The sequence below is a fragment of the Procambarus clarkii genome, chromosome 8 (genome assembly GCF_040958095.1).
Source record: "Procambarus clarkii isolate CNS0578487 chromosome 8, FALCON_Pclarkii_2.0, whole genome shotgun sequence".
NCBI lineage: Eukaryota > Metazoa > Arthropoda > Malacostraca > Decapoda > Cambaridae > Procambarus > Procambarus clarkii.
Window position 1 is genome coordinate 38,751,592 of NC_091157.1, and position 27,154 is coordinate 38,778,745.

At 53.0% G+C, this 27,154-nt stretch overlaps 1 protein-coding gene across 3 annotated transcripts in view; it reads left to right on the plus strand.

Annotated features, from left to right (window-relative positions):
- Nucleotides 1-5,696: 5,696 nt before the first annotated feature.
- Nucleotides 5,697-27,154, plus strand: part of LOC123759723 (insulin-like growth factor 1 receptor) — a 476,359-nt gene continuing 454,901 nt past the window's right edge. For 2 of the 3 annotated variants that reach the window (XM_069317549.1, XM_069317548.1), the window contains exon 1: nt 13,628-14,749. In XM_069317549.1, coding sequence (XP_069173650.1) covers nt 14,632-14,749 — 118 coding nt within the window. In that variant the 5' untranslated portion in view covers nt 13,628-14,631. Of the gene's footprint in view, nt 5,739-13,627; nt 14,750-27,154 lie in introns of those variants that run through there. The other variant, XM_069317552.1, reaches the window with a different exon arrangement.

Sequence of the window (27,154 nt, forward strand, 5' to 3'; positions counted from 1 at the left end):
GCAAAGTTATGTACAGCAAGAGTCCTTAACATCAAGAACCCTGTACACCAAGTGTCCTGTACATCAAGAGTCCTGTATATAAAGAGTCTTGTACACCAAGAGCCCTGGACACCAAGCGTTTTGTATGTCATGGGTCTTGTGCACTATGACCCCTGTACATAAATAGAATCGTACATTAAGAGTTCTGTACATCAAGATTCCTGTTCACCAAGTTATGTACAACAAGAGATCTGAACATCAAGAAAATGGAATATCAGGAGTCCCGTACACCAAGAGTCCTGTGCATCAAGAGTCCTGTACACCAAGAATCTTGTACACCAAGAGCTCTGTGCATCAAGAATCTTGTACGCCAGGAGTTCTGTACACCAAGAGTCTTGTACACCAACAGTCTTGTACATAAAGAGTCCTCAACATCAAGTGTCCTGTACATTCATGAGTCCTGTACATCAAAAGTCGTGTACATCAAGAGCCCTGTGCATCAAGAACTATGTACACCAATAATCCTGTACACCAAAAGTCCTACACATCATCAATAAAATTGTAAATTAAGAGTCCTGTACACAAAGAATCCTGAACACCAAGTTATGTTCAGAAAGAGTTATATACACCAAGAAAATTGAACGTCAGGAGTCTTGTACACCAAGAGACCTGTACACAAAGTTATGTACACCGAGAGCCCAGTACATCATGAAAATTGTACATGAAGAGTCCTCTACATGAAGATTTCTGTAAACCAAGAATTATGTACACAAAGAATCCTGTACACCAAAAGTCTTGTACACCTTTGCCTTTGGTGACAGGCAAGAGGCACTGAACTACAGGCCAGTTTCCCTAACTTGAATACCAAGGAAGGTGATGGAGAAGATCGTGAGGAAAAGGCTCGTAGAGCATCTGGAGGGAAATAACTTTGTAACACACCACCAACATGGGTTCAGAGATGGTAAATCGTGCCTCACAGGTATAATAATATTCTATGACCAAGCAACAAAAATTAGGCAGGAAAGAAAAGGGTGGGCCGACTGCATTTTCCTGGACTACTAGAAAGAAAGCCTTTGACACAGTACCCCAAAAAAGACTGTTGAAAAAGTTGGAGCAACAGGCAGGAGTAAAAGGGAAGGTGCTCCAGTGGATAAGGGAGTACTTAAGCAACAGGAAACAACGAGTAACGGTGAGGGAGGGGGGGGGGGGAGACATCAGAGTGGCGAGATGTCACCAACGGAGTCTCACAGGGCTCAGTACATGGACCTATCCTGTTTCTAATATATGTGAACGATCTTCCGGAGGGCATAGACTCGTTCCTCTCAATGTTTGCTGATTATGCAAAAATTATGAGAAGACTCAAGACGGATGAAGATAGACAGAGACTACAGGATGACCTGGACCAACTGGGGGAATGGTCTAGAAAATGGCTGCTAAAGTTCAACTCAGGAAAGTGTAAGGTAATGAAATTAGGCGAAGGGAACGAGAGAAAGATCTGGGTGTTGATATCACACCGAACCTAGCTGTCCCCAGAGGTCCACATCAAAAGGATATCATCAGAGGCATATGCTAGACTGGCCAACATAAGAACTGCCTTTTGAAACTTGTGTAAGGAATCGTTTAGGACCCTGTATACCACTTATGTCAGACCAATCATGGAATATGCAGCTCCAGCCTGGAGTCCATACCTAGTTAAACACAAGACAAAGTTAGAGAAGATTCAGCGGTATGCCACTAGGCTCGTCCCGGAACTGAGAAGTATGAGCTACGAGGAAAGGCTAAAGGAGCTGAACCTCACGTTCCTGGAAAACAGAAGAGTAAAGGAAAACATGATAACCACCTACAAAATTCTCAGGGGAATTGACAGGGTGGACAAAGACAAACTTTTCAGCACGGGTGGGACACGAACAAGGGGACACAGGTGGAAACTTAGTACCCAGATGAGCCACAGAGACGTTAGAAAGAATTTGTTCAGTGCCAGGAATGCACTAGGAAGTGATGTGGTGGAGGCTGACTCCATACACAGTCTCAAATGTAGGTATGATAGAGCCCAGTAGGCTCAGGAATCTGTACACCAGTTGATTGACAGTTGAGAGGCGGGACCAAGGAGACAAAGCTCAATCCCAATTAGGTGAGTACAATTAGGTGAGTACACCACGAGTCATGTGCACCAAGAGTCCTGAACATGAAGAGTCCAGTACATCAAGATTCTTGTACATCAGGAGTCTTGTACATCAAGAGTCTTGTACATCAAGAGTCTTGTACATCAAGAAGCCTGTACATTAGGAGTCCTGTGCATCAAGAACTCTGTACATGAAGAGTTCAGTATATCAATAGTCCTGATCATTACAGATCCCTAAACGTGAAGAATTTTGAATATCAAGATTTTTGTACACCAAGACTCATATACATCAATACAATTGTACACTAATAGTCCTGTACATCAAGAGTCCTGTACATCAAGAGTCCTGTACATCAAGAGTCCTGTCCATCAAGAGTCCTGTACACCAAGTTATGTATAGCATGGGTCCTCTACATCATGAGTTCATTACATTAAGAACCCTTTACACAACGAATCCAGTACATCAAGAGTCATGTACAGCAAGTATCCTGTACACAACGAGTTATTACATCAAGAGTACTGTACATCAAGAGTCTTGTACATCAAGAGTCCTGTACATCAATAGTCATGCACATCAAGAGTCCTGTACATCAAGAGTTCTGAACATCAGGAGTCCTTTATACAATTATTTCTGTACACCAAGAATCATGTACATCAAGAGTCCTGTACACAAAGAGTTCTGTACACCAAGAGTCCTGAACATCAAGAGTCCTGTACATCACGAAACAAATTATTTACAGTAAATGTTAGTGGCCCCTCGATAGGCCTAACATACGCCGTGTTCCCGTTAGTAGTATACGGTGTTCAACAGTACAACGGTGTATAGTATACCACACAGTAAACACGGCGGCTGTAGTGGTAATGTAAACACGGCAGCTGTAGTAGTAATGTAAACACGGCAGCTGTAGTGGTAATGTAAACACGGCAGCTGTAGTAGTAATGTAAACACGGCAGCTGTAGTGGTAATGTAAACACGGCAGCTGTAGCGGTAATGTAAACACGGCAGCTGTAGTGGTAATGTAAACACAGCAGCTGTAGCAGTAATGTAAACACAGCAGCTGTAGCGGTAATGTAAACATGGCAGCTGTAGCAGTTATGTAAACACGGCAGCTGTAGCGGTAATGTAAACACGGCGGCTGTAGCGGTAATGTAAACACGGCAGCTGTAGCGGTAATGTAAACACGGCAGCTGTAGCGGTAATGTAAACACAGCAGCTGTAGCGGTTACGTAAACACGGCAGCTGTAGCAGTTATGTAAACACAGCAGCTGTAGCGGTTACGTAAACACGGCAGCTGTAGCGGTAATGTAAACACGGCAGCTGTAGCGGTAATGTAAACACGGCAGCTGTAGCGGTAATGTAAACACGGCAGCTGTAGCGGTAATGTAAACACGGCAGCTGTAGCGGTAATGTAAACACGGCAGCTGTAGCGGTAATGTAAACACGGCAGCTGTAGCGGTAATGTAAACACGGCAGCTGTAGCGGTAATGTAAACACGGCAGCTGTAGCGGTAATGTAAACACGGCAGCTGTAGCGGTAATGTAAACACGGCAGCTGTAGCGGTAATATTGAATGTAATATACTGTCAGCATTCGTGTGTGCTTGTCAGCATGGGGGTGTGCTAATCGGCATGTGGGTGTGCTTGCCAGCATGCTGGTGTGCTTGCCAGCATGTGGGTGTGCTTGCATGCATGCTGGTGTGCTTTCCAGCGTGCTGGTGTGCTTGCCAGCATGCTGGTGTGCTTGCCAGCATGAGGGTGTGCTTGCCAGCGTGCTGGTGTGCTTGCCAGCATGCTGGTGTGCTTGCCAGCATGCTGGTGTGCTTTCCAGCATGCTGGTGTGCTTGCCAGCATGCTGGTGTGCTTGCCAGCATGAGGGTGTGCTTGCCAGCGTGCTGGTGTGCTTGCCAGCATGCTGGTGTGCTTGCCAGCATGCTGGTGTGCCTGCCAGCATGGGGGTGTGCTTGCCAGCATGCTGGTGTGCTTGCCAGCATGCTGGTGTGCTTGCCAGCATGAGGGTGTGCTTTCCAGCATGCTGGTGTGCTTGCCAGCATGCTGGTGTGCTTGCCAGCATGAGGGTGTGCTTGCCAGCATGCTGGTGTGCTTGCCAGCATGCTGGTGTGCTTGCCAGCATGCTGGTGTGCTTGCCAGCATGCTGGTGTGCTTGCCAGCATGCTGGTGTGCTTGCCAGCATGCTGGTGTGCCTGCCAGCATGCTGGTGTGCCTGCCAGCATGGGGGTGTGCTTGCCAGCATGCTGGTGTGCTTGCCAGCATGCTGGTGTGCTTGCCAGCATGAGGGTGTGCTTGCCAGCATGCTGGTGTGCTTGCCAGCATGCTGGTGTGCTTGCCAGCATGAGGGTGTGCTTGCCAGCATGCTGGTGTGCTTGCCAGCATGCTGGTGTGCTTGCCAGCATGCTGGTGTGCTTGCCAGCATGAGGGTGTGCTTGCCAGCATGCAGGTGTGCTTTCCAGCATGCTGGTGTGCTTGCCAGCATGAGGGTGCGCTTTCCAGCATGCTGGTGTGCTTGCCAGCATGAGGGTGTGCTTGCCAGCATGCAGGTGTGCTTTCCAGCATGCTGGTGTGCTTACCAGCATGCTGGTGTGCTTGCCAGCATGCTGGTGTGCTTGCCAGCATGAGGGTGTGCTTTCCAGCATGTGGGTGTGCTTTCTAGCATGTGGGTGTGCTTTCCAGCATGCAGGTGTGCTTGCCAGCATGCGGGTGTGCTTTCCAGCATGCAGGTGTGCTTTCCAGCATGCAGGTGTGCTTTCCAGCATGTGGGTGTGCTTTCCAGCATGCAGGTGTGCTTTCCAGCATGTGGGTGTGCTTTCCAGCATGTGGGGGGGGGGGGTGCTTGCCAGCATGCAGGTGTGCGTGCCAGCATACGGGTGTTCTTGCCAGCATGCAGGTGCGCTTATCAGCATATTGGTGTGCTTGCCAGCATGCGGGTGTGCTTGCCAGCATGCGGGTCTGCTTGCCAGCATGTGGGTGTGCTCGCCAGCATGCTGGTGTGCTCGCCAGCATGCTGGTGTGCTTGCCAGCATGCTGGTGTGCTTGCAAGCATGTGGGTGTGCTTGCCAGCATGCGGGTGTGCTTGCCAGCATGCGGGTGTGCTTGCCAGCATGCGGGTGTGCTTGCCAGCATGTGGGTGTGCTTGCCAGCATGCTGGTGTGCTTGCCAGCATGCTGGTGTGCTTGCCAGCATGCTGGTGTGCTTGCAAGCATGCGGGTGTGCTTGCATGCATGCTGGTGTGCTTGCCAGCATGCGGGTGTGCTTGCCAGCATGCGGGTGTGCTTGCTAGCATGCGCGTGTGCTTGCCAGCATGCGGGTGTGCTTGCTAGCATGCGCGTGTGCTTGCAAGCATGCGGGTGTGCTTGCATGCATGCTGGTGTGCTTGCCAGCATGCGGGTGTGCTTGCCAGCACGCGGGTGTGCTTGCCAGCATGCGGGTGTGCTTGCTAGCATGCGGGTGTGCTTGCATGCATGCTGGTGTGCTTGCCAGCATGCGTGTGTGCTTGCCAGCATGCGCGTGTGCTTGCATGCATGCCGGCTTGTCTGGACACGAGATATCGTATTCGGAGAGTCAGTGTTAAAGGTGCAGCGGGCGGAGACGGGCGCGCCGCTCTGCTTTTGTCTGGCGTTGATGTGAAGTGACCAGCCTGTTGACGAGGGTGGCGAGGCCGGACGGTGGTCGTACTTGTGCACAGTGTTGACGAGGGTGGCGAGGCCGGCTGTGGTCGTACTTGTGCACAGTGTTGACGAGGGTGGCGAGGCCGGCTGTGGTCGTACCTGTGCACAGTGTTGACGAGGGTGGCGAGGCCAGACGGTGGTCGTACTTGTGCACAGTGTTGATGAGGGTGGCGAGGCCAGACGGTAGTCGTACTTATGCACAGTGTTGACGAGGGTGGCGAGGCCAGACGGAGGTCGTACATGTGCACAGTGTTGACGAGGGTGGTGAGGCCGGCTGTGGTCGTACTTGTGCACAGTGTTGACGAGGGTGGCTAGGCCAGACGGAGGTCGTACATGTGCACAGTGTTGATGAGGGTGGCGAGGCCAGACGGTAGTCGTACATGTGCACAGTGTTGACGTGTAGCGTGTTCTGGGCGGTGTTGATCACGCATCTTATCTTACTTAGCACAACGTCAGCCAGATCACTCAGCGACATAAGGTGTCCCGTTACTAAGGAAAACTGTTGAAAAATATTGTAAATGTAATAAAATGAGTGATCTGTAATTGTCATAGTAACTAGTTCTGTTTAATAAACCATTATTGAATATAGTGAAACTCGTGTCGTATGTACTCAGCAACTCAACTGTTGTCACCATCCATCTAACTGAAAAGCATATTTAATTACAAGTGAATTTGTTAGTGTGACAAAACCGAACTGGAGAGGAAACATTGAGATTCCATACCACCAGCAGCGGTACTGGTTGGCGCCTCCCACGCTGGTGTGAGGGGCTGTGCCACACCCACACCCCGTGACACACCCGCTGACACACCCACTACACCCTCTGACACACCTGCCACCCCCCCTGACACACCCCCCTGACACACCCGCCTTACCCCCCTGACACACCCCCCTGACACACCCGCCACACCCCCCCTGACACACCCGCCACACCCCCTGACACACCCGCCACACCCCTAACACACCCGCCACACCCCCCTGACACACCCGCCACACCCCCTGACACACCCCCTGACACACCCGCCACACCCCTTGACACACCCGCCACACCCCCTGACACACCCGCCACACCCCCCTGACACACCCGCCACACCCCCCTGACACATCCGCCACACCCCCCTGACACCCGCCACACCCCCCTGACACACCCGCCACACACCCCTGACACACCCGCCACACCCCCCCTAACACACCAGCCAAACCCCCCTGACACACCCGCCACACCCCCTGACACACCCGCCACACCCCTTGACACACCCGCCGCACCCCCTGACACACCCGCCACACCCCCTAACACACCCGCCACACCCCATGACACACCCACCACACCCCCCTGACACACCCGCCACACCCCCCCTGACACACCCCCCTGACACACCCGCCACACTCCCCCTGACACACCCGCCACACCCCTTGACACACCCGCTGCACCCCCTGACACACCCCCCTGACACCCCCCCCTGATACACCCCCTGACACACCCGCCACACCCCCCCCCTGACACACCCGCCACATCCCCCCCTGACACACCCGCCACACCCCTCTGACACACCCGCCACACCCCTTGACACACCCGCAACACCCCTTGACACACCCGCTGCACCCCCTGACACACCCGCTGCACCCCCTGACACACCCGCCACACCCCCCTGACACACCCGCCACACCCCCAGACACACCCGCCACACCCCTTGACACACCCGCCACACCCCTTGACATACCCGCTGCACCCCCTGACACACCCGCCACACCCCCCCCTGACACACCCGCCACACCCCCCCTGACACACCCGCCACACCCCCAGACACACCCGCCACACCCCCAGACACACCCGCCACACCACCAGACTCACACGCTGCACCCCCTGACACACCCGCCACACCCCCCTGACACCCGCCACACCCCCCTGACACACCCGCCACACTCCCCCTGACACACCCGCCACACCCCCCTGACACACTGGCCACACCCCTTGACACACCCGCCACACCCCTTGACACACCCGCTGCACCCCTTGACACACCCGCCACACCCCCCTGACACACCCGCCACACCCCCCTGACACACCCACCACACCCCCCTGACACACCCGCCACACCCCCCTGACACACCCGCCACACCTCCTGACACACCCGCCACACGCCCCTGACACACCCGCCACTCCCCTTGACACACCCGCCACTTCCCCTGACACACCCGCCACACCCCCCACACCCGCCACACCCCCTGACGCACCCGCCACATCCCCTGACACCCCTGACACACCCGCCACACCCCCTGACACACCCGCCACATCCCCTGACACCCCTGACACACCCGCCACACCCCCTGACACACCCGCCACATCCCCTGACACACCCGCCACACCCCCCTGACACACTGGCCACACCCCTTGACACACCCGCCACACCCCTTGACACACCCGCTGCACCCCTTGACACACCCGCCACACCCCCCTGACACACCCGCCACACCCCCCTGACACACCTACCACACCCCCCTGACACCCGCCACACCCCCCCTGACACACCCGCCACACCCCCCTGACACACCCGCCTTACCCCCCTGACACACCCGCCAAACCCCCCTGACACACCCGCCACACCCCCCCTGACACACCCGCCACACCCCCCTGACACACCCGCCTTACCCCCCTGACACACCCGCCAAACCCCCCTGACACACCCGCCACACCCGCCACACCCCCTGACACACCCGCCACACCCCCTGACACACCCGCCACACCCCCCTGACACACCCGCCACACCCCCTGACACACCCGCCACACCCCCTGACACACCCGCCACACCCCTTGACACACCCGCCACACCCCCTGACACACCCGCCACACCCTCCTGACACACATGCAACACCCCCCTGACACATCCGCCACACCCCCCTGACACACCCGCCACACCCCCCCCTGACACACCCGCCACACCCCCCCTGACACACCCGCCACACCCCCCCCTAACACACCCGCCAAACCCCCCTGAGACACCCGCCACACCCCCTGACACACCCGCCACACCCCTTGACACACCCGCCGCACCCCCTGACACACCCGCCACACCCCCTGACACACCCCCTGACACACCCACCACACCCCCCTGACACATCCGCCACACCCCCCCCCTGACACACCCCCCTGACACACCCCCCTGACACACCCGCCACACTCCCCCTGACACACCCGCCACACCCCCCTGACACACCCGCCACACCCCTTGACACACCCGCTGCACCCCCTGACACACCCGCCACACCCCCTTGACACACCCCCCCTGATACACCCGCCACACCCCCCTGACACACCTGCCACATCCCCCCTGACACACCCGCCACACCCCTCTGACACACCCGCCACACCCCTTGACACACCCGCCACACCCCTTGACACACCCGCCACACCCCTTGACATACCCGCTGCACCCCCTGACACACCCGCCACACCCCCCTGACACACCCGCCACACCCCCCTGACACACCCGCCACACCCCCCTGACACACCCGCCACACCCCTAGACACACCCGCCACACCCGCCACACCCGCTGCACCCCCTGACACTTCCGCCACACCCCCCTGACACACCCGCCACACCCCCTGACACACCCGCCACACTCCCCCTGACACACCCGCCACACCCCCCTGACACACCCGCCACACCCCTTGACACACCCGCCACACCCCTTGACCCACCCGCTGCACCCCTTGACACACCCGCCACACCCCCCTGACACCCCCCTGACACACCCGCCACACCCCTCTCACACACCCGCCACACCCCCCTGACACACCCGCCACATCCCCCCTGACACACCCGCCACACCCCCTGACACACCCGCCACACCCATTGACACACCCCTTGACACACCGGCTGCACCCCCTGACACACCCGCCACACCCCCCTGACACACCCGCCACACCCCCCTGACACACCCGCCACACCCCCTGACACACCCCCCTGACACACCCGCCACACCCCCCTGACACACCCGCCACACCCCCCTGACACACCCGCCACACCCCCCTGACACACCCGCCACACCCCCCTGACACACCCGCCACACCCCCTGACACACCCCCCTGACACACACGCCACACCCCCCTGACACACCCGCCACACCCCCCTGACACACCCGCCACACCCCCCTGACACACCCGCCACACCCCCCTGACACACCCGCCACACCCCCTGACACACCCCCCTGACACACACGCCACACCCCCCTGACACACCCGCCACACCCCCCTGACACCCCCCTGACACACCCGCCACACCCCCCTGACACACCCGCCACACCCCCCTGACACACCCGCCACACCTCCTGACACACCCGCCACGCCCTCTGACACACCCGCCACACCCCCCTGACACACCCGCCACACCCCCCTGACACTCCCGCCACACCCCCTGACACACCCGCCACACCCCTTGACACACCCGCCACACCCCCCCTGACACACCCGCTACACCCCCTGACACACCCGCCACACCTCCTGACACACCCGCTACGCCCTCTGACACACCCGCCACACCTCCTGACACACCCGCCACACCCCCCTGACACACCCGCCACTCCCCTTGACACACCCGCCACTCCCCCTGACACACCCGCCACACCCCCCACACCCGCCACACCCCCTGACGCACCCGCCACATCCCCTGACACACCCGCCACATCCCCTGACACCCCTGACACACCCGCCACACCCCCTGACACACCCGCCACATCCCCTGACACACCCGCCACACCCCCCTGACACACCCGCCACACCCCCTGACACACCCGCCACACCCCCCTGACACACCCGCCTGACACACCCGCCACACCCCCCTGACACACCCGCCACACCCTCCTGACACACCTGCCACACCCCCCTGACACCCGCCACACCCCCCCTGACACACCCGCCACACCCTCCCTGACACACCCGCCTTACCCCCCGACACACCCGCCAAACCCCCCTGACACACCCGCCACACCCGCCACACCCCCTGACACACCCGCCACACCCCCTGACACACCCGCCACACCCCCCTGACACACCCGCCACACCCCCTGACACACCCGCCACACCCCCTGACACACCCGCCACACCCCTTGACACACCCGCCACACCCCCTGACACACCCGCCACACCCTCCTGACACACATGCAACACCCCCCTGACACATCCGCCACACCCCCGACACACCCGCCACACCCCCCCTGTCACACCCGCCACACCCGCCACACCCCCCCTAACACACCCGCCAAACCCCCCTGAGACACCCGCCACACCCCCTGACACACCCGCCACACCCCTTGACACACCCGCCGCACCCCCTGACACACCCGCCACACCCCCTGACACACCCCCTGACACACCCACCACACCCCCCTGACACATCCGCCACACCCCCCCCCTGACACACCCGCCACACTCCCCCTGACACACCCGCCACACCCCCCTGACACACCCGCCACACCCCTTGACACACCCGCTGCACCCCCTGACACACCCGCCACACCCCCTTGACACACCCCCCCTGATACACCCGCCACACCCCCCTGACACACCTGCCACATCCCCCTGACACACCCGCCACACCCCTCTGACACACCTGCCACACCCCTTGACACACCCGCCACACCCCTTGACACACCCGCCACACCCCTTGACATACCCGCTGCACCCCCTGACACACCCGCCACACCCCCCTGACACACCCGCCACACCTCCTGACACACCCGCCACACCCCTCTGACACACCCGCCACTCCCCTTGACACACCCGCCACTCCCCCTGACACACCCGCCACACCCCCCACACCCGCCACACCCCCTGACGCACCCGCCACATCCCCTGACACACCCGCCACATCCCCTGACACCCCTGACACACCCGCCACACCCCCTGACACACCCGCCACATCCCCTGACACACCCGCCACACCCACCTGACACACCCGCCACACCCCCTGACACACCCGCCACATCCCCTGACACCCCTGACACACCCGCCACACCCCCTGACACACCCGCCACATCCCCTGACACACCCGCCACACCCTCCTGACACACCTGCCACACCCCCCTGACACCCGCCACACCCCCCCTGATACACCCGCCACACCCCCCCTGACACACCCGCCTTACCCCCCTGACACACCCGCCAAACCCCCCTGACACACCCGCCACACCCCCTGACACACCCGCCACACCCCCTGACACACCCGCCACACCCCCCTGACACACCCGCCACACCCCCTGACACACCCGCCACACCCCCTGACACACCCGCCACAGCCCTTGACACACCCGCCACACCCCCTGACACACCCGCCACACCCTCCTGACACACATGCAACACCCCCCTGACACATCCGCCACACCCCCCTGACACACCCGCCACACCCCCCCTGTCACACCCGCCACACCCCCCTGACACACCCGCCACACCCCCCCTAACACACCCGCCAAACCCCCCTGAGACACCCGCCACACCCCCTGACACACCCGCCACACCCCTTGACACACCCGCCGCACCCCCTGACACACCCACCACACCCCCCTGACACATCCGCCACACCCCCCTGACACACCCGCCACACTCCCCCTGACACACCCGCCACACCCCCCTGACACACCCGCCACACCCCTTGACACACCCGCTGCACCCCCTGACACACCCCCTTGACACACCCCCCCTGATACACCCGCCACACCCCCCTGACACACCTGCCACATCCCCCCTGACACACCCGCCACACCCCTCTGACACACCCGCCACACCCCTTGACACACCCGCCACACCCCTTGACACACCCGCCACACCCCTTGACATACCCGCTGCACCCCCTGACACACCCGCCACACCCCCCTGACACACCCGCCACACCCCCCTGACACACCCGCCACACCCCTAGACACACCCGCCACACCCGCCACACCCGCCACACCCCTTGACACACCCGCTGCACCCCCTGACACTTCCGCCACACCCCCCTGACACACCCGCCACACCCCCCTGACACACCTGCCACACTCCCCCTGACACACCCGCCACACCCCCCTGACACACCCGCCACACCCCTTGACACACCCGCCACACCCCTTGACCCACCCGCTGCACCCCTTGACACACCCGCCACACCCCCCTGACACCCCCCCCTGACACACCCGCCACACCCCTCTGACACACCCGCCACACCCCCCTGACACACCCGCCACTTCCCCCCTGACACACCCGCCACACCCCCTGACACACCCGCCACACCCATTGACACACCCCTTGACACACCGGCTGCACCCCCTGACACACCCGCCACACCCCCCTGACACACCCGCCACACCCCCCTGACACACCCGCCACACCCCCCTGACACACCCCCCTGACACACCCGCCACACCCCCTGACACACCCCCCTGACACACACGCCACACCCCCCTGACACACCCGCCACACCCCCCTGACACACCCGCCACACCCCCCTGACACACCCGCCACACCCCCCTGACACACCCGCCACACCCCCCTGACACACCCGCCACACCCCCCTGACACACCCGCCACACCCCCCTGACACACCCGCCACACCCGCCACACCCCCTGACACACCCCCCTGACACACACGCCACACCCCCCTGACACACCCGCCACACCCCCCTGACACACCCGCCACACCCCCCTGACACACCCGCCACACCCCCCTGACACACCCGCCACACCCCCTGACACACTCCCCTGACACACACGCCACACCCCCCTGACACACCCGCCACACCCCCCTGACACCCCCCTGACACACCCGCTACACCCCCACTGACACACCCGCCACACCCCCCTGACACACCCGCCACACCCCAGCATCAGACCCACAGCGCCTGACCTCAGCACCAGACCCACAGCTCCTGACCTCAGCACCAGACCCACAGCGCCTGACCTCAGCACCAGACCCACAGCGCCTGACCTCAGCACCAGACCCACAGCGCCTGACCTCAGCACCAGACCCACAGCGCTTGACCTCAGCACCAGACCCACAGCGCCTGACCTCAGCACCAGACCCACAGCGCCTGACCTCAGCACCAGACCCACATCTCCTGACCTCAGCACCAGACCCACAGCTCCTGACCTCAGCACCAGACCCACAGCTCCTGACCTCAGCACCAGACCCACAGCGCCTGACCTCAGCACCAGACCCACAGCGCCTGACCTCAGCACCAGACCCACAGCGCCTGACCTCAGCACCAGACCCACAGCGCCTGACCTCAGCACCAGACCCACAGCTCCTGACCTCAGCACCAGACCCACAGCGCCTGACTTCAGCAACAGACCCACAGCTCCTGACCTCAGCACCAGACCCACAGCTCCTGACCTCAGCACCAGACCCACAGCTCCTGACCTCAGCACCAGACCCACAGCGCCTGACCTCAGCACCAGACCCACAGCGCCTGACCTCAGCACCAGACCCACAGCGCCTGACCTCAGCACCAGACCCACAGCGCCTGACCTCAGCACCAGACCCACAGCGCCTGACCTCAGCACCAGACCCACAGCGCCTGACCTTAGCACCAGACCCACAGCGCCTGACCTCAGCACCAGACCCACAGCGCCTGACCTCAGCACCAGACCCACAGCGCCTGACCTCAGCACCAGACCCACAGCGCCTGACCTCAGCACCAGACCCACAGCGCCTGACCTTAGCACCAGACCCACAGCGCCTGACCTCAGCACCCGTAAACATCCTCTCACAACCAAGCGTCATATCCAATAAAACGGTGTTGCATCGTCTGCAGGACGGAGCGGTCAGCGAATACCAGGACGGAGCGTGTAGGAGTGAGAACATTAATAGAAGAAGAGGAATGTCACAACTGGTGTGGCCGGTGTGGCCAGTGTGGCCGGTGTGGCAGGTGTGGCTCATGGTCCTGGCCCACGTGACAAGTGCCACTATCATACAGCCTCAACATTCCGGCCGTCTTAGTAAGTTGTCAAATAATTTTTCTATTATTCTTCATAATTTGGTTCTTAACAGGAACGTTGAGAATAGCAGGCACATTACGCTGTTGTATAGGAATGTTGAATGAGCAAGCACAGTACACTGTTGCATGGGAACGTTAAGAGAGCAAGCACAGTACACTTTTCTATGGGAACGTTAAGAGAGCAGGCACAGTACATTTTTCTATGGGAACGTTAAGAGAGCAGGCACAGTACACTGTTATATAGGAATGTTAAGATTGCTGGCACAGTACACTGTCGTAAAGAAACATTATTGGTGCAGGTACAGTACACTGTCGTATAGGAACGTTAATGGTGCAAGCACAGTACACTGTTGCGTGGAAACGTATTGAGTTTAGGCGCAGTACACTGTCGCATAGGAACGTCAATGGTGCATGCACAGTACACTATTGCAAAGGAACGTCAATGGTGCATGCACAGTACACTGTTGCATAGGAACGTTAATAGTGCAGGCACAGTACACTGTTGTATAAGAACGTTAAGAGTGCAGGTACAGTACACTGTTGTATAGGAACGTTAAGAGTGCAGACACAGTACTCTATTGAATAGGAATAGAGCAGGCACATGACACTTTTGTACTGGAACGTTAAGAGTGCAGGCACAGTACAATTTTGTACAGGACCGTTGAGAGAGCAGGCACAGTACACTTTTCTACATGAACGTTGAGAGAGCACGCGATGTACATTGTTGTACAGGAACATTAAGAGAGCAGGCACAGTACACTGTTGTACAGGAACGTTAAAAGAGAAGGCACAGTACAATGTTGTAAAGGAACGTTAAGAGTTCAGGCACAGTACACTGTTGTATAGGAATGTTTAGTTTGCAGGCACAGTACACTGTCGTAAAGGAACGTTAATGGTGCAGGCACAGTACACTGTCATAAAGGAACGTTAATGGTGCAGGCACAGTACGCTGTTGTACTGGAACGTAGAGAGTGCAAGCACAGTACACTGTTGTATAGGAACATAGAGAGAACAGGCACAGTGCACTGTTGTATAGGAACGTTGAGAGTGCAGGCACAGTACTTTGTTGGACTGGAACGTTACGTGTGCAGGCACAGTACACTGTTGAGCGTAGTAATAAATGAAACAGCTTACCTCCCATTCATTTGAAACAAAGGAGAGAATACAGAGTATTGACCGACAAATGTCTGATTCGCATCAGCTTTAAATATTGCTTTTGAATATTTTGAGGTTAAATATTAAGATTTGTTAACCTCTCGTCATTTGACAGGTTTCTAATTTGGGGTATTAACTTTGTCATCCTACGCTGGACACGATCAAGTGAATTTATATCCATTTTATACTAAGGCGAACAAAACTGAACTGCATAATCTAAATGGGGCTTAACCAGAGCGAGATGTCTGAAGAATAACACCAGGTGTCTTGTTACTAACGCTTCGATTAATAAATCCCAGTGACCTTTGAGCCTTATTGTAACCCGGGGAGGGTTTCTCTACTTATCTTTCCTTCTTCTTTTCCCCCCTCTACCCGTATTCTTACTTTTTATTCTCTACAAGGGACTCCAAAACTTTTACCAAAGCCAACTCCACGCCACGTGGTCCTAAGACGATTGACCGACTTAGGATTCTACAACCAGTATGACGTGACCTAGGCTTTGAGCAAAACCCTAGAGTCGCCTCCGCCGCCACCACCAGACCAGCAACACAGAGCAATAATCGAGGTCTGGATCGATCATGCTAATTAATCAACCTTGGGGCTTGATCCCCACTATAACCGATGACCTTGAGTGTGGAATAAATTACACGGTAATGATGAATTCCGAATCGATGTTAGAATCGGCGCCCAGTTCAACTCTGCCTCGTGTGGACCACGTGACCAGGACTATTCTATTCCACTCAATGCTAAATCTGATTTCTTTGTGATCACTGTTCCCCTAGTTCACTCCCGATTTCGATGTCATTAATATGTGTTTCCCTGTTAGTAAACACTAAATCTAAAATATTATTTTCCCGCTTTGGTTCCTTAATGTGTTGAGTAAGAAAGCAATCGTCAATTAATTCTAGAAAATCTTCTGCTTCGTTATTCCCTATTCTGTTAATCCAGTTTATTCCTCTAAAATTAAAGTCACCCATGAGACAAATGCTTTTAGACCTAGATGCTCTAGATATTTCATCCCATAGAAGCTTTGCTTCCATTCTGTCTAAATTTGGTGACCTATATATAACTCCTATTATAAGATTATTTGCTTTTTCGTTTAATTCTATCCAAATAGTTTCTGTGTGTGGCTCAGTTTTGATTCCCTCTTTGAGACTACATTTCAAATTGTCCCTAACATATATGGCTACTCCCCCTCCTCGTCTAATATGTCTATCTGTGTGAAATAGTTTAAATCCATTTTTTGATACTCAGCTAATAGTTCTCTATTTTCTACATTCATCCACGTTTCAGTAAGTGCAATAATATATATTTTTTCTGTACAGATAAGAGCATTTAATTCGTTTATTTTGTTTCTTACACTTCTGCTGTTATTGTAATATACCCTAAGTGTATTGTTAATTTGAGGCCCTACTCTTTCCCTGATCATTTTGCAAATTTCTTTTTCCCACAAACACATACTTTTATTACCTCCTTCCTCCATATCAATTCCCATACTACTATCTGCTAACAGTTTAAACCCAAACAAACGCCTCCAACCACAGGTTCCAACGAGTTTGCAACAACAACAACAACCCCAGCCCTCGATAGAGCACCTCATCCCGAGCATACATATCATTTCTTCAGTAGAAGTGTTCCCAGTATTATGATTAGTAAAAATTTAAAACCAAAGGATCAATGCATGAATGTTCGTAATAAGGCAAAAAGGTCACTGGGAGTTTATTAATCAAAGCGTTAGTAACAAGACACCTGGTGTTTTTCTTTTAGGGAAAGGATAGGTCCATTAAAAACCGAGACAGGCCAGATAACGCATAATGACAAAGAGATGAGTAGTATTTTTAATAAATATTTTGTCTCTGTATTTACTAAAGAAGAACTGAACTCTATGCCTTCAACCAAACAAGTCTATGTGGGTGGGGACGAGGACAGGTTGACTAGTCTAACAGTTACCAGGGATGATATTATTAAACAAATAGTAAAACTCAAACCAAACAAATCCCCAGGGCCGGATGAAGTGTTTGCCAGGGTGCCTAAAGAATGCAAAGGGGTGCTTGGCGAGCCATTGTATAACAGATGTAATAAATCATTAGAGTCAGGCAGAGTGCCAGAGTCATGGAAGGTTGCAAATGTGGTACCAATTTTTAAGAAAGGAGATAGATCACTTGCATCAAACTATCGGCCAATTAGCCTAACGTCAATTGTGGGAAAGTTACTTGAAAAAGTGAAAAAGTCTTCATCTTGTAAAACATAAATTAATAAACGAGTCACAGCATGGTTTTACAAATGGCCGTTCATGTTTAACAAATTTGCTAATTCGTCAGTGCATTAAGCATGGACACCATGTTTTCCCATATAACAGGGCTTGATGGAAAACGTGAATGATCCCTCAATGTCTCAGTTGCCTGGATAGGGAGGGATTTTATTTTTTTTTAATTAATTAATTTTTATTAATGGTCTGACGGCTAGAAGCGTTTTGTAAGGGCTTCTTATATTCTCAAAGACTTGTTTACCCTTAACACTACACTTATGTTACACTTGATACACTTTGAATGAAACATTTGACATAACTCTTGCTTTTTATTGGTTTTCGATGAGGTGGGTATTGGGTGAGGTGGGTATTGGGTAAGGTGGGTACATAAGAATGAAAGTAACTATAGAGGGCCTATTGGCCCATACTGTTCCTTGAAATGGGTAGAATAAAGTTGTGCATTATTTGGCTGTTGATTGCTGGTGTAAACTTTTTGATGTGTAGTGCCTTGCTGATGTCAAGCCGCCTGCTATATCTGTACCTATCGATGATTTCTGTGTTATTTGTTAAGATTTCTCTGGTGATGGTCTGGTTTTGAGAAGAGATTCTATGTTCCTTGATGGTGCCCTGTTGTTTATGCATTGTAAGTCGCCTGGAAAGAGACGTTTTTGTCTTGTCTATATACTGAGTTCTTTTGGGCTTACAGTCCCCAAGCGGGCATTTAAAGGCATAGACGACGTTGGTTTCCTTCAGAGCGTTCTGCTTGGTTTCTGGGGAGTTTTTTATGAGTAGATTGGCCGTTTTTTTGGTTTTATAATATATTATCAATTGTATTTTCTGATTTTTGTGTGTAGGGATAACGTTCCTATCAACAATATCTTTCAGGACCCTTTCCTCCATTTTATGAGCCGTCGAAAAGAAGTTCCTGTAAAATAGTCTAATAGGGGGTACAAGTGTTGTGTTGTGTTGGTTGACTCATCAGAGGTTGCATGGCGTTTCACCTTTCTTTTTATGATGTCTTCAATGAAACCGTTAGAGAAGCCGTTGTTGACTAGAACCTGCTTTACCCTACAGAGTTCTTCATCGACTTGCTTCCATCCTGAGCTGTGGCTGAGAGCACGGTCGACATAAGCATTGACAACACTCCTCTTGTACCTGTCTGGGAAATCACTATTGGCATTGAGGCACATTCCTATGTTTGCTTCTTTAGTGTAGCCTGCAGTGTGGAAGCCTCCGCTCCTTTCCATGACTGTTACATCCAGAAAGGGCAGCTTCCCATTATTCTCCATCTATTAAGTGAAACTCAATACAGAATTCCGCTCAAATGTCTCCTTCAGCTGCTGCAGACATCTGGCATCAGGTACCTTCATAAAAATGTCGTCAATATACCTGCAGTACATAGCGGGTTTCAAATCCATGTAAACTAAGACTCTCTGCTCGATGGTGCCCATGTAGAAGTTCGCAAACAGGACACCTAAGGGAGAACCCATTTCGACCCCATCTACTTGCGTATACATGTGCCCTTCTGGGCTCAAGAAGGGTGCCTCTTTAATGCAGGCTTGGAGTAGTTTCCACAGTATGTTCTCTGGCATGTGAAGAGGATTGCAAGCCGGGTGACGATACACTCTGTCTGCTATCATCCCGATTGTTTCATCTACAGATACGTTGGTAAATAGTGACTTTACATCCAACGAGGCTCTTATCCCCGAGACCTTTGCTCCCTGCAGTAAGTCGACAAATTCTTTGGGAGACTTCAGGCTGAGAGCACAAGGTACGTAAGGAGTCAGCAACCCGTTGAGTCGCTTAGCCAGTCTGTATGTGGGTGTGGGTATCTGGCTGATGATTGGACTAAGTGGCTTTTCCAGGCTTGTGGGTCTTGACATTTCCATAGGCATAGCTAGGTTTGTATTCCCCAACAACCTTTGGCAGGTGGAGTCCGGATTTCTTGGCGTTCACAGTTTCGATCAATCTATTTACCTTCGTTTTCAATTCGGATGTAGTGTCCTTCGTTACCCTTTGGAATTTAGTTTGGTCAGAGAGTATGAGGTTCATTTGTGCCAGATATTTGTTTTTTTTTATGAGTAACGTATATTGGCGACTTGTCACCTCTCCTGACGACAATCTCCTTGTTCTCACAAAGGCTCTTAGCTGCCGCTTTGAGTTCGGGGGACAGTATGGTGCTTCTGTAGTTGCCTCGAATCTTTCCTCCTTCTGCAATAAGTTCTGCTTGCAAAGTGTCTGTAGTGGAAACCTTCTTTTGCGTCTCGAGGGCATATGAAACTTGGCTTATTAGGCAAATCGGGCCTTGCATAGTAGGCTGAGAAGTGCGTTCTGGCTACTAGGTACGACATATATATACCTGGTTGATGGGGTTCTGGGAGTTCTTCTACTCCCCAAGCCCGGCCCGAGGCCAGGCTCGACTTGTGAGAGTTTGGTCCACCAGGCTGTTGCTTGGAGCGGCCCGCAGGCCCACACACCCACCACAGCCCGGTTGGTCCGGCACTCCTTGGAGGAATAAATCTAGTTTCCTCTTGAAAATGTCCACGGTTGTTCCGGCAATATTTCTTATGCTTGCTGGGAGGACGTTGAACAACCGCGGACCTCTGATGTTTATACTGTGTTCTCTGATTGTGCCTATGGCACCTCTGCTCTTCACTGGTTCTATTCTACATTTTCTTCCATGTCGTTCACTCCAGTACGTTGTTATTTTACTGTGTAGATTTGGTACTTGGCCCTCCAGTATCTTCTAGGTGTATATTATTTGATATCTCTCTCGTCTTCTTTCTAGTGAGTACATTTGGAGGGCTTTGAGACGATCCCAATAATTTAGGTGCTTTATTGCGTCTATGCTTGCCGTATATATATATATATATATATATATATATATATATATATATATATATATATATATATATATATATATATATATATATATATATATATATATATGCATAAGAAGCATATATATGCAAGCATAAGAAGATGGGGGAGGCTCTCGAGCTGCCTACAGTGATGTTAGTGGAAAGTTAGTGCGTTCATAAGCAAATCGGTGAGTGTAGTGTTAAAAACAAAGTGCACTAGTGATTTCCCCGAGTGTTTGATAGTGTGTAACAAGTGTGACGGCAGCCTCCCTCGTGTGCCCACCCTCCACCACCCCCCTGCCCGCCATCTTCCCCCACCCCGCTACCTGCGCCCTACCCAGCCAGCCGCCCATCAACACACAGCCTACCCACACACGGTGCCCAGGCCATGCCCAACCCCCCCAGGAGGGTAATGCTTGCCGTGTTACTCTCCATCTGGGAAGGAGAGGGTGCACTCAGCGGGCAGCCAGGCGTCATCACATCTAGGCATGGCACATGTCGCACCTGACACACAGCCTCTTTCCAGCCAAGAAGATGGCCACCCAAGAGGGAACTGTCAAGTGTGTGACAGACGGTATCGTCTCAATTCAAATGGAACTGTCCGCTATCATTCTCTCAATTCAGGTGGTTGTCTAGGGTCTAGGCGCCTGCCCCGGGGCAATGACGATGCTGCAGGAGCGAGGAACAATACCTCCCTCAACTTCATTTCAGCAGATAATCTGCTTGAAGCAATCAAAGCGACGTCCACCAGGACCTTGCCCCACATCCCCAAGGCTGCCCGTCATCAAGCAGCAGCCAAACTCACCAGTCTGCTGACAAAGGTCAACAATGCTCCTAGAACCATTGGAGCATGGCACAATCTCCTTCTATTTGGGAATGCATGCCTAGCATTACCGCCCAGGAGAGACAAGTCATTAGCAACCTCTGTAATCAGAGCTCTTAATGAATTCCCCAGAGCAGACAACCTGGTCCGCCTCCCCCCTCGTGCCAAGAACACCAGCCGCAGGACCACCAACAATAACTCATCTGAGAACCACAAAATGAGAGCACAGATCACCAGGAAAATAGAAGAGGGCAATACCACAGGTGCCATCAGAATCATGACCAGCGATGACACTATTGCCCCCAGGAACGCCACGACAGCGGAGGCTCTTCAAGACAAACACCCACCCAGAGCCCCCGACAGCAGCAGGGATCCCCAGGAAAACAATGCTGGCATAGAACCCTTGACTGTTCGAGAATCTGAGGTGTACAAAGCAGCCATGTCTTTCCCAACAGGTTCAGCAGGGGGCTTTACAGGCCTAAGACCCCAGCACATCAAACAAATGCTGAACCCGGTGCTTGGAGATGCTGCAAAGGACCTTCTAGTGGAACTTACCAGATTCTCTAACATGTGTTTGGCTGGCGGCATCCCTGAGGACATCAGGCCTGTCTTTTATGGAGCAGCAATCTGTGCTCTAAAGAAGAAGGATAGGGGTATCAGGCCCATTGCCGTTGGCAACACCCTCCGACGCCTTGTAGCTAAGGCTGCAGTGAGATCTATCAGCCAGGAAGCAGCCACCTTGCTGAAACCTCATCAGCTCGGGTTTGGGATTCCCCTAGGTTGTGAAGCTGCAGCACATGCAGCGCGGGCTTACATTGTTGATCTCCCGGACCAGAAGGCACTAGTAAAGCTTGACTTCAAAAATGCCTTCAATCAAGTCAGACGAGACGCTGTCCTCAGGGCTGTACACAACCATTTCCGTCCCCTTTACCCATTCATCCGATCGTGCTACAGTGGGGACTCTAAGCTTCTTTTTGGGGAGCATGAAATAAACTCCTGTGAAGGTGTCCAACAAGGTGACCCCTTAGCCCCCCTCCTTTTCTGCCTAGCTATCAAAGAGGTCACTGATAGTCTGACAAGCGAGCTAAACATCTGGTACCTGGATGATGGCACTCTAGCTGGAACTCCGGAAACCATTTTGGGGGATATAAGGAAAATCCAGGAGCAGGGAGCAGCCTTAGGCCTCATTCTCAATGCATCCAAATGTGAAATAATCTCCCGCAACCCAGACATCACTGGGCAAATACAAAATGCTCTTCCAGACATTCTCGTTGTCGAACCACCGGACTGCACTCTCCTGGGTGCCCCCATTGGCCCACGAGCAATCGAGGAGGTCCTGGCTGCAAAAATCACTGACCTAAAGAGAATGCAGGACAGGATTGACAAGATTGATGCCCATGATGCTCTCTTTCTCCTTACAAGATGCCTGTCTCTCCCTAAGTTGACCTACTTTCTGAGATGTTCTCCATCCTACAGCAGCCCTAAGTTAAATGTGTATGACACCCTTCTGAGGTCCATGCTGGTGAAAGTCCTGAACCTGCCATTGGACGACTCTCAGTGGGAGCAAGCAACCCTTCCTGTAAGACTCGGCGGCCTTGGTGTCCGCACAGCCTCCCAAATTGCTCTACCAGCCTTCCTTTCCTCCTCTCATGCATCGCACGACCTCGTCAGAGATATTTTACCTGCAACCCTGAGAGATTCAGCAGGAATACACGATCCTGCTTTCACTGAATGTTCAAATCAGTGGGATGTTCTTGCAGCCCCAGCAACCATTATAGAGCCAACAAAACAACACAAACAGTCCGGCTGGGACCACCCTCTAGTGGAAAAAGTAGCTGATGCCATGCTAAGCGTCGCAACATCAGACAAGGAGAAAGCCCGCCTCAGAGCAGTGCGTGCCCCCCATGCAGGAGACTTCCTCCTGGCAGTACCCATGTCTGCAATGGGCACGCGCCTAGATCCAGAATCCCTTCGTGTAGCAGTGGTCCTCCGCCTTGGTGCCCCAATTCACACTGAATACAAGTGTATTTGCAACAGGGTGGAAGCAGACCAATACGGACTGCATGGATTGCATTGCGGAAGCACAAAGGGCTGGCATGCAAGACACAACGAGGTCAATGACATCATCAAGAGAAGCCTCGTCTCAGCTGGGTGCCCAGCGGAGAGAGAACCTCGCATCCTAGGGGTCCAAAACCCGGATTTCCCAGCACTTCGCCCTGATGGCATCACCATATACTCATGGAAGGAGGGTAGACAGTTGGTGTGGGACTACACATGTGTATCCACCCTGGCTGACACCTATGTACACTTCGGAGCTGATCAAGCAGGTGGGGCGGCCAACCACAGGGAAACAGCAAAATCACTCAGGTACAGGCGACTGGAAGGTCAATACCTCTTTGTTCCCATAGCGTCTGAGACGCATGGCCCCTGGGGCAAGAGTGCCTTGGGATTTCTCAAGGAATTGGGGTCCAAGCTCATTGACGTCACCAGAGACCCAAGGGCTTCCAGTTTTTTATTTCAGCGTCTCAGTGTGGCGATCCAGAGGGGAAATGCTTGCTGCGTCCTCGGTTCCTGTCCAGAAGCGGAGGAGCTTCAAGAGATCCATAACCTTTAGGCATTTGTCTTGTATGTTTTGTAACCTTTAAATACACAATAAAGGAAAAAAAAAAAAAAGGGAAGGGGGTGGTAGGAGAAAAGCACACAGAAACTGTATTGGAGGGGACCCACATTCCCTCCAATGCGTTATGTGTGGTTTCCTCCGAGGCTATGGGTCCCCCTTCTTCCAGCCAGAGGTGGTACTCCCTTCCCTATTGAAAAAAATATAAAAAAAAAAAAAAAAAAATTATATATATATATATATATATATATATATATATATATATATATATATATATATATATATATATATATATTAGTATATTTTGGTAGCAGTCTTTCCTGTAGACATATATTATTAAATATGACCGAAAAAGTAAGATTAATAATTCTAACACGAATTTTCTCAATCTTTCGTACATTTCTTTTCACTGTTGGAGGTAAATAAAAAATCAATTCTCCAAAATTCATTTTTATTTCTAGTCTGACGCGACACGAGCGTGTTTCGTAAAACTTATTACATTTTCAAAGACTTTAGTTTACAAATACACAACTGAATAGAACTTACGCATCTCCGATTTTATATCTACATTTGAGTGAGGTGGATGGGGTGAGGTGGCATTAATAGGGTATTAATTTCATCAACACAAGACAGAACAAGAGGTGGCATTAATAGGGTATTAATTTCATCAACACAAGACAGAACAAGAGGTGGCATTAATAGGGTATTAATTTCATCAACACAAGACAGAACACGAAACAATGGGTATTGAATAGAAGTGTTTGTAGAAAGCCTATTGGTCCATATTTCTTGATGCTTCTATATTGGAGCAGAATCTTGAGGTGGGTAGAATATAGTTGTGCATTAATTGGCTGTTGATTGCTGGTGTTGACTTCTTGATGTGTAGTGCCTCGCAAACGTCAAGCCGCCTGCTATCGCTGTATCTATCGATGATTTCTGTGTTGTTTACTAGGATTTCTCTGGCGATGGTTTGGTTGTGGGAAGAGATTATATGTTCCTTAATGGAGCCCTGTTGCTTATGCATCGTTAAACGCCTAGAAAGAGATGTTGTTGTCTTGCCTATAAACTGGGTTTTTTGGAGCTTACAGTCCCCAAGAGGGCATTTGAAGGCATAGACGACGTTAGTCTCTTTTAAAGCGTTCTGTTTTGTGTGTGGAGAGTTTCTCATGAGTAGGCTGGCCGTTTTTCTGGTTTTATAGTAAATCGTCAGTTGTATCCTCTGATTTTTGTCTGTAGGGATAACGTTTCTATTAACAATATCTTTCAGGACCCTTTCCTCCGTTTTATGAGCTGTGGAAAAGAAGTTCCTGTAAAATAGTCTAATAGGGGGTATAGGTGTTGTGTTAGTTGTCTCTTCAGAGGTTGCATGGCGTTTCACTTTCCTTCTTATGATGTCTTCGACGAAACCATTGGAGAAGCCGTTGTTGACTAGGACCTGCCTTACCCTACAGAGTTCTTCGTCGACTTGCTTCCATTCTGAGCTGTGGCTGAGAGCACGGTCGACATATGCGTTAACAACACTCCTCTTGTACCTGTCTGGGCAGTCGCTGTTGGCATTTAGGCACATTCCTATGTTCGTTTCCTTAGTGTAGACTGCAGTGTGGAAACCTCCGCTCTTTTCCATGACTGTTACATCTAGAAAGGGCAGCTTCCCATCCTTTTCCATCTCGTAAGTGAAACGCAGCACGGAACTCTGCTCAAATGCCTCCTTCAGCTCCTGCAGATGTCTGACATCAGGTACCTGTGTAAAAATGTCGTCAACATACCTGCAGTATATGGCCGGTTTCAAGTTCATGTCGACTAAGACTTTTTGCTCGATGGTACCCATGTAGAAGTTTGCAAACAGGACACCTAGGGAAGAACCCATGGCGACCCCATCTACTTGCTTATACATGTGCCCATCCGGGCTCAAGAAGGGTGCCTCTTTAGTACAAGCTTGGAGTAGTTTCCTCAGAATATTTTCTGGTATGTCAAGAGGAGTACAGGCTGGATCACGATACACTCTGTCGGCTATCATCCCGATTGTCTCGTCCACAGGTACGTTGGTAAACAGCGATTCTACGTCCAACGAGGCTCTTATCCCTGTGGCCCGTGTGCCCCGCAGTAAGTCAACAAATTCCTTTGGAGACTTCAGGCTGAAGGCGCAGGGAACATAAGGAGTCAGCAGGCCGTTGAGTTGCTTCGCCAGTCTGTACGTGGGTGTGGGTATCTGGCTAATGATTGGCCGAAGTGGGTTTCCAGGCTTGTATGTCTTGACATTTCCATACGCATATCCAGGTTTATATTCCCCAATGATCTTTGGCAGGTGGAGTCCGGATTTCTTGGCGTTCACAGTTTCGATCAGTTTGTTGACCTTTGCTTTTAATTCGGCTGTAGTGTCCTTCGTTACCCTTTGGAACTTAGTTTGGTCAGAGAGTATGATGTTCATTTTCGCCAGATATTCGTCTTTTTTAAGAATGACATATATTGGCGACTTGTCACCTCTCCTGACAACTATCTCCTTGTTCTCACGAAGGCTTTTAGCTGCCGCTTTGAGCTCGGGGGACAGTATGGTGCTTTTGTAATTGCCTCGATTCTTTCCTCCTTCTGCAATAAGTTCTGCTTGTAAGGTATCTTTGGTAGTGACCTTCTTTTGAGTCTCGAGGTCGAATATGTCGTCCAACAGAATTTCCAACTCAATATATTGGATTCCAACGTCCAAT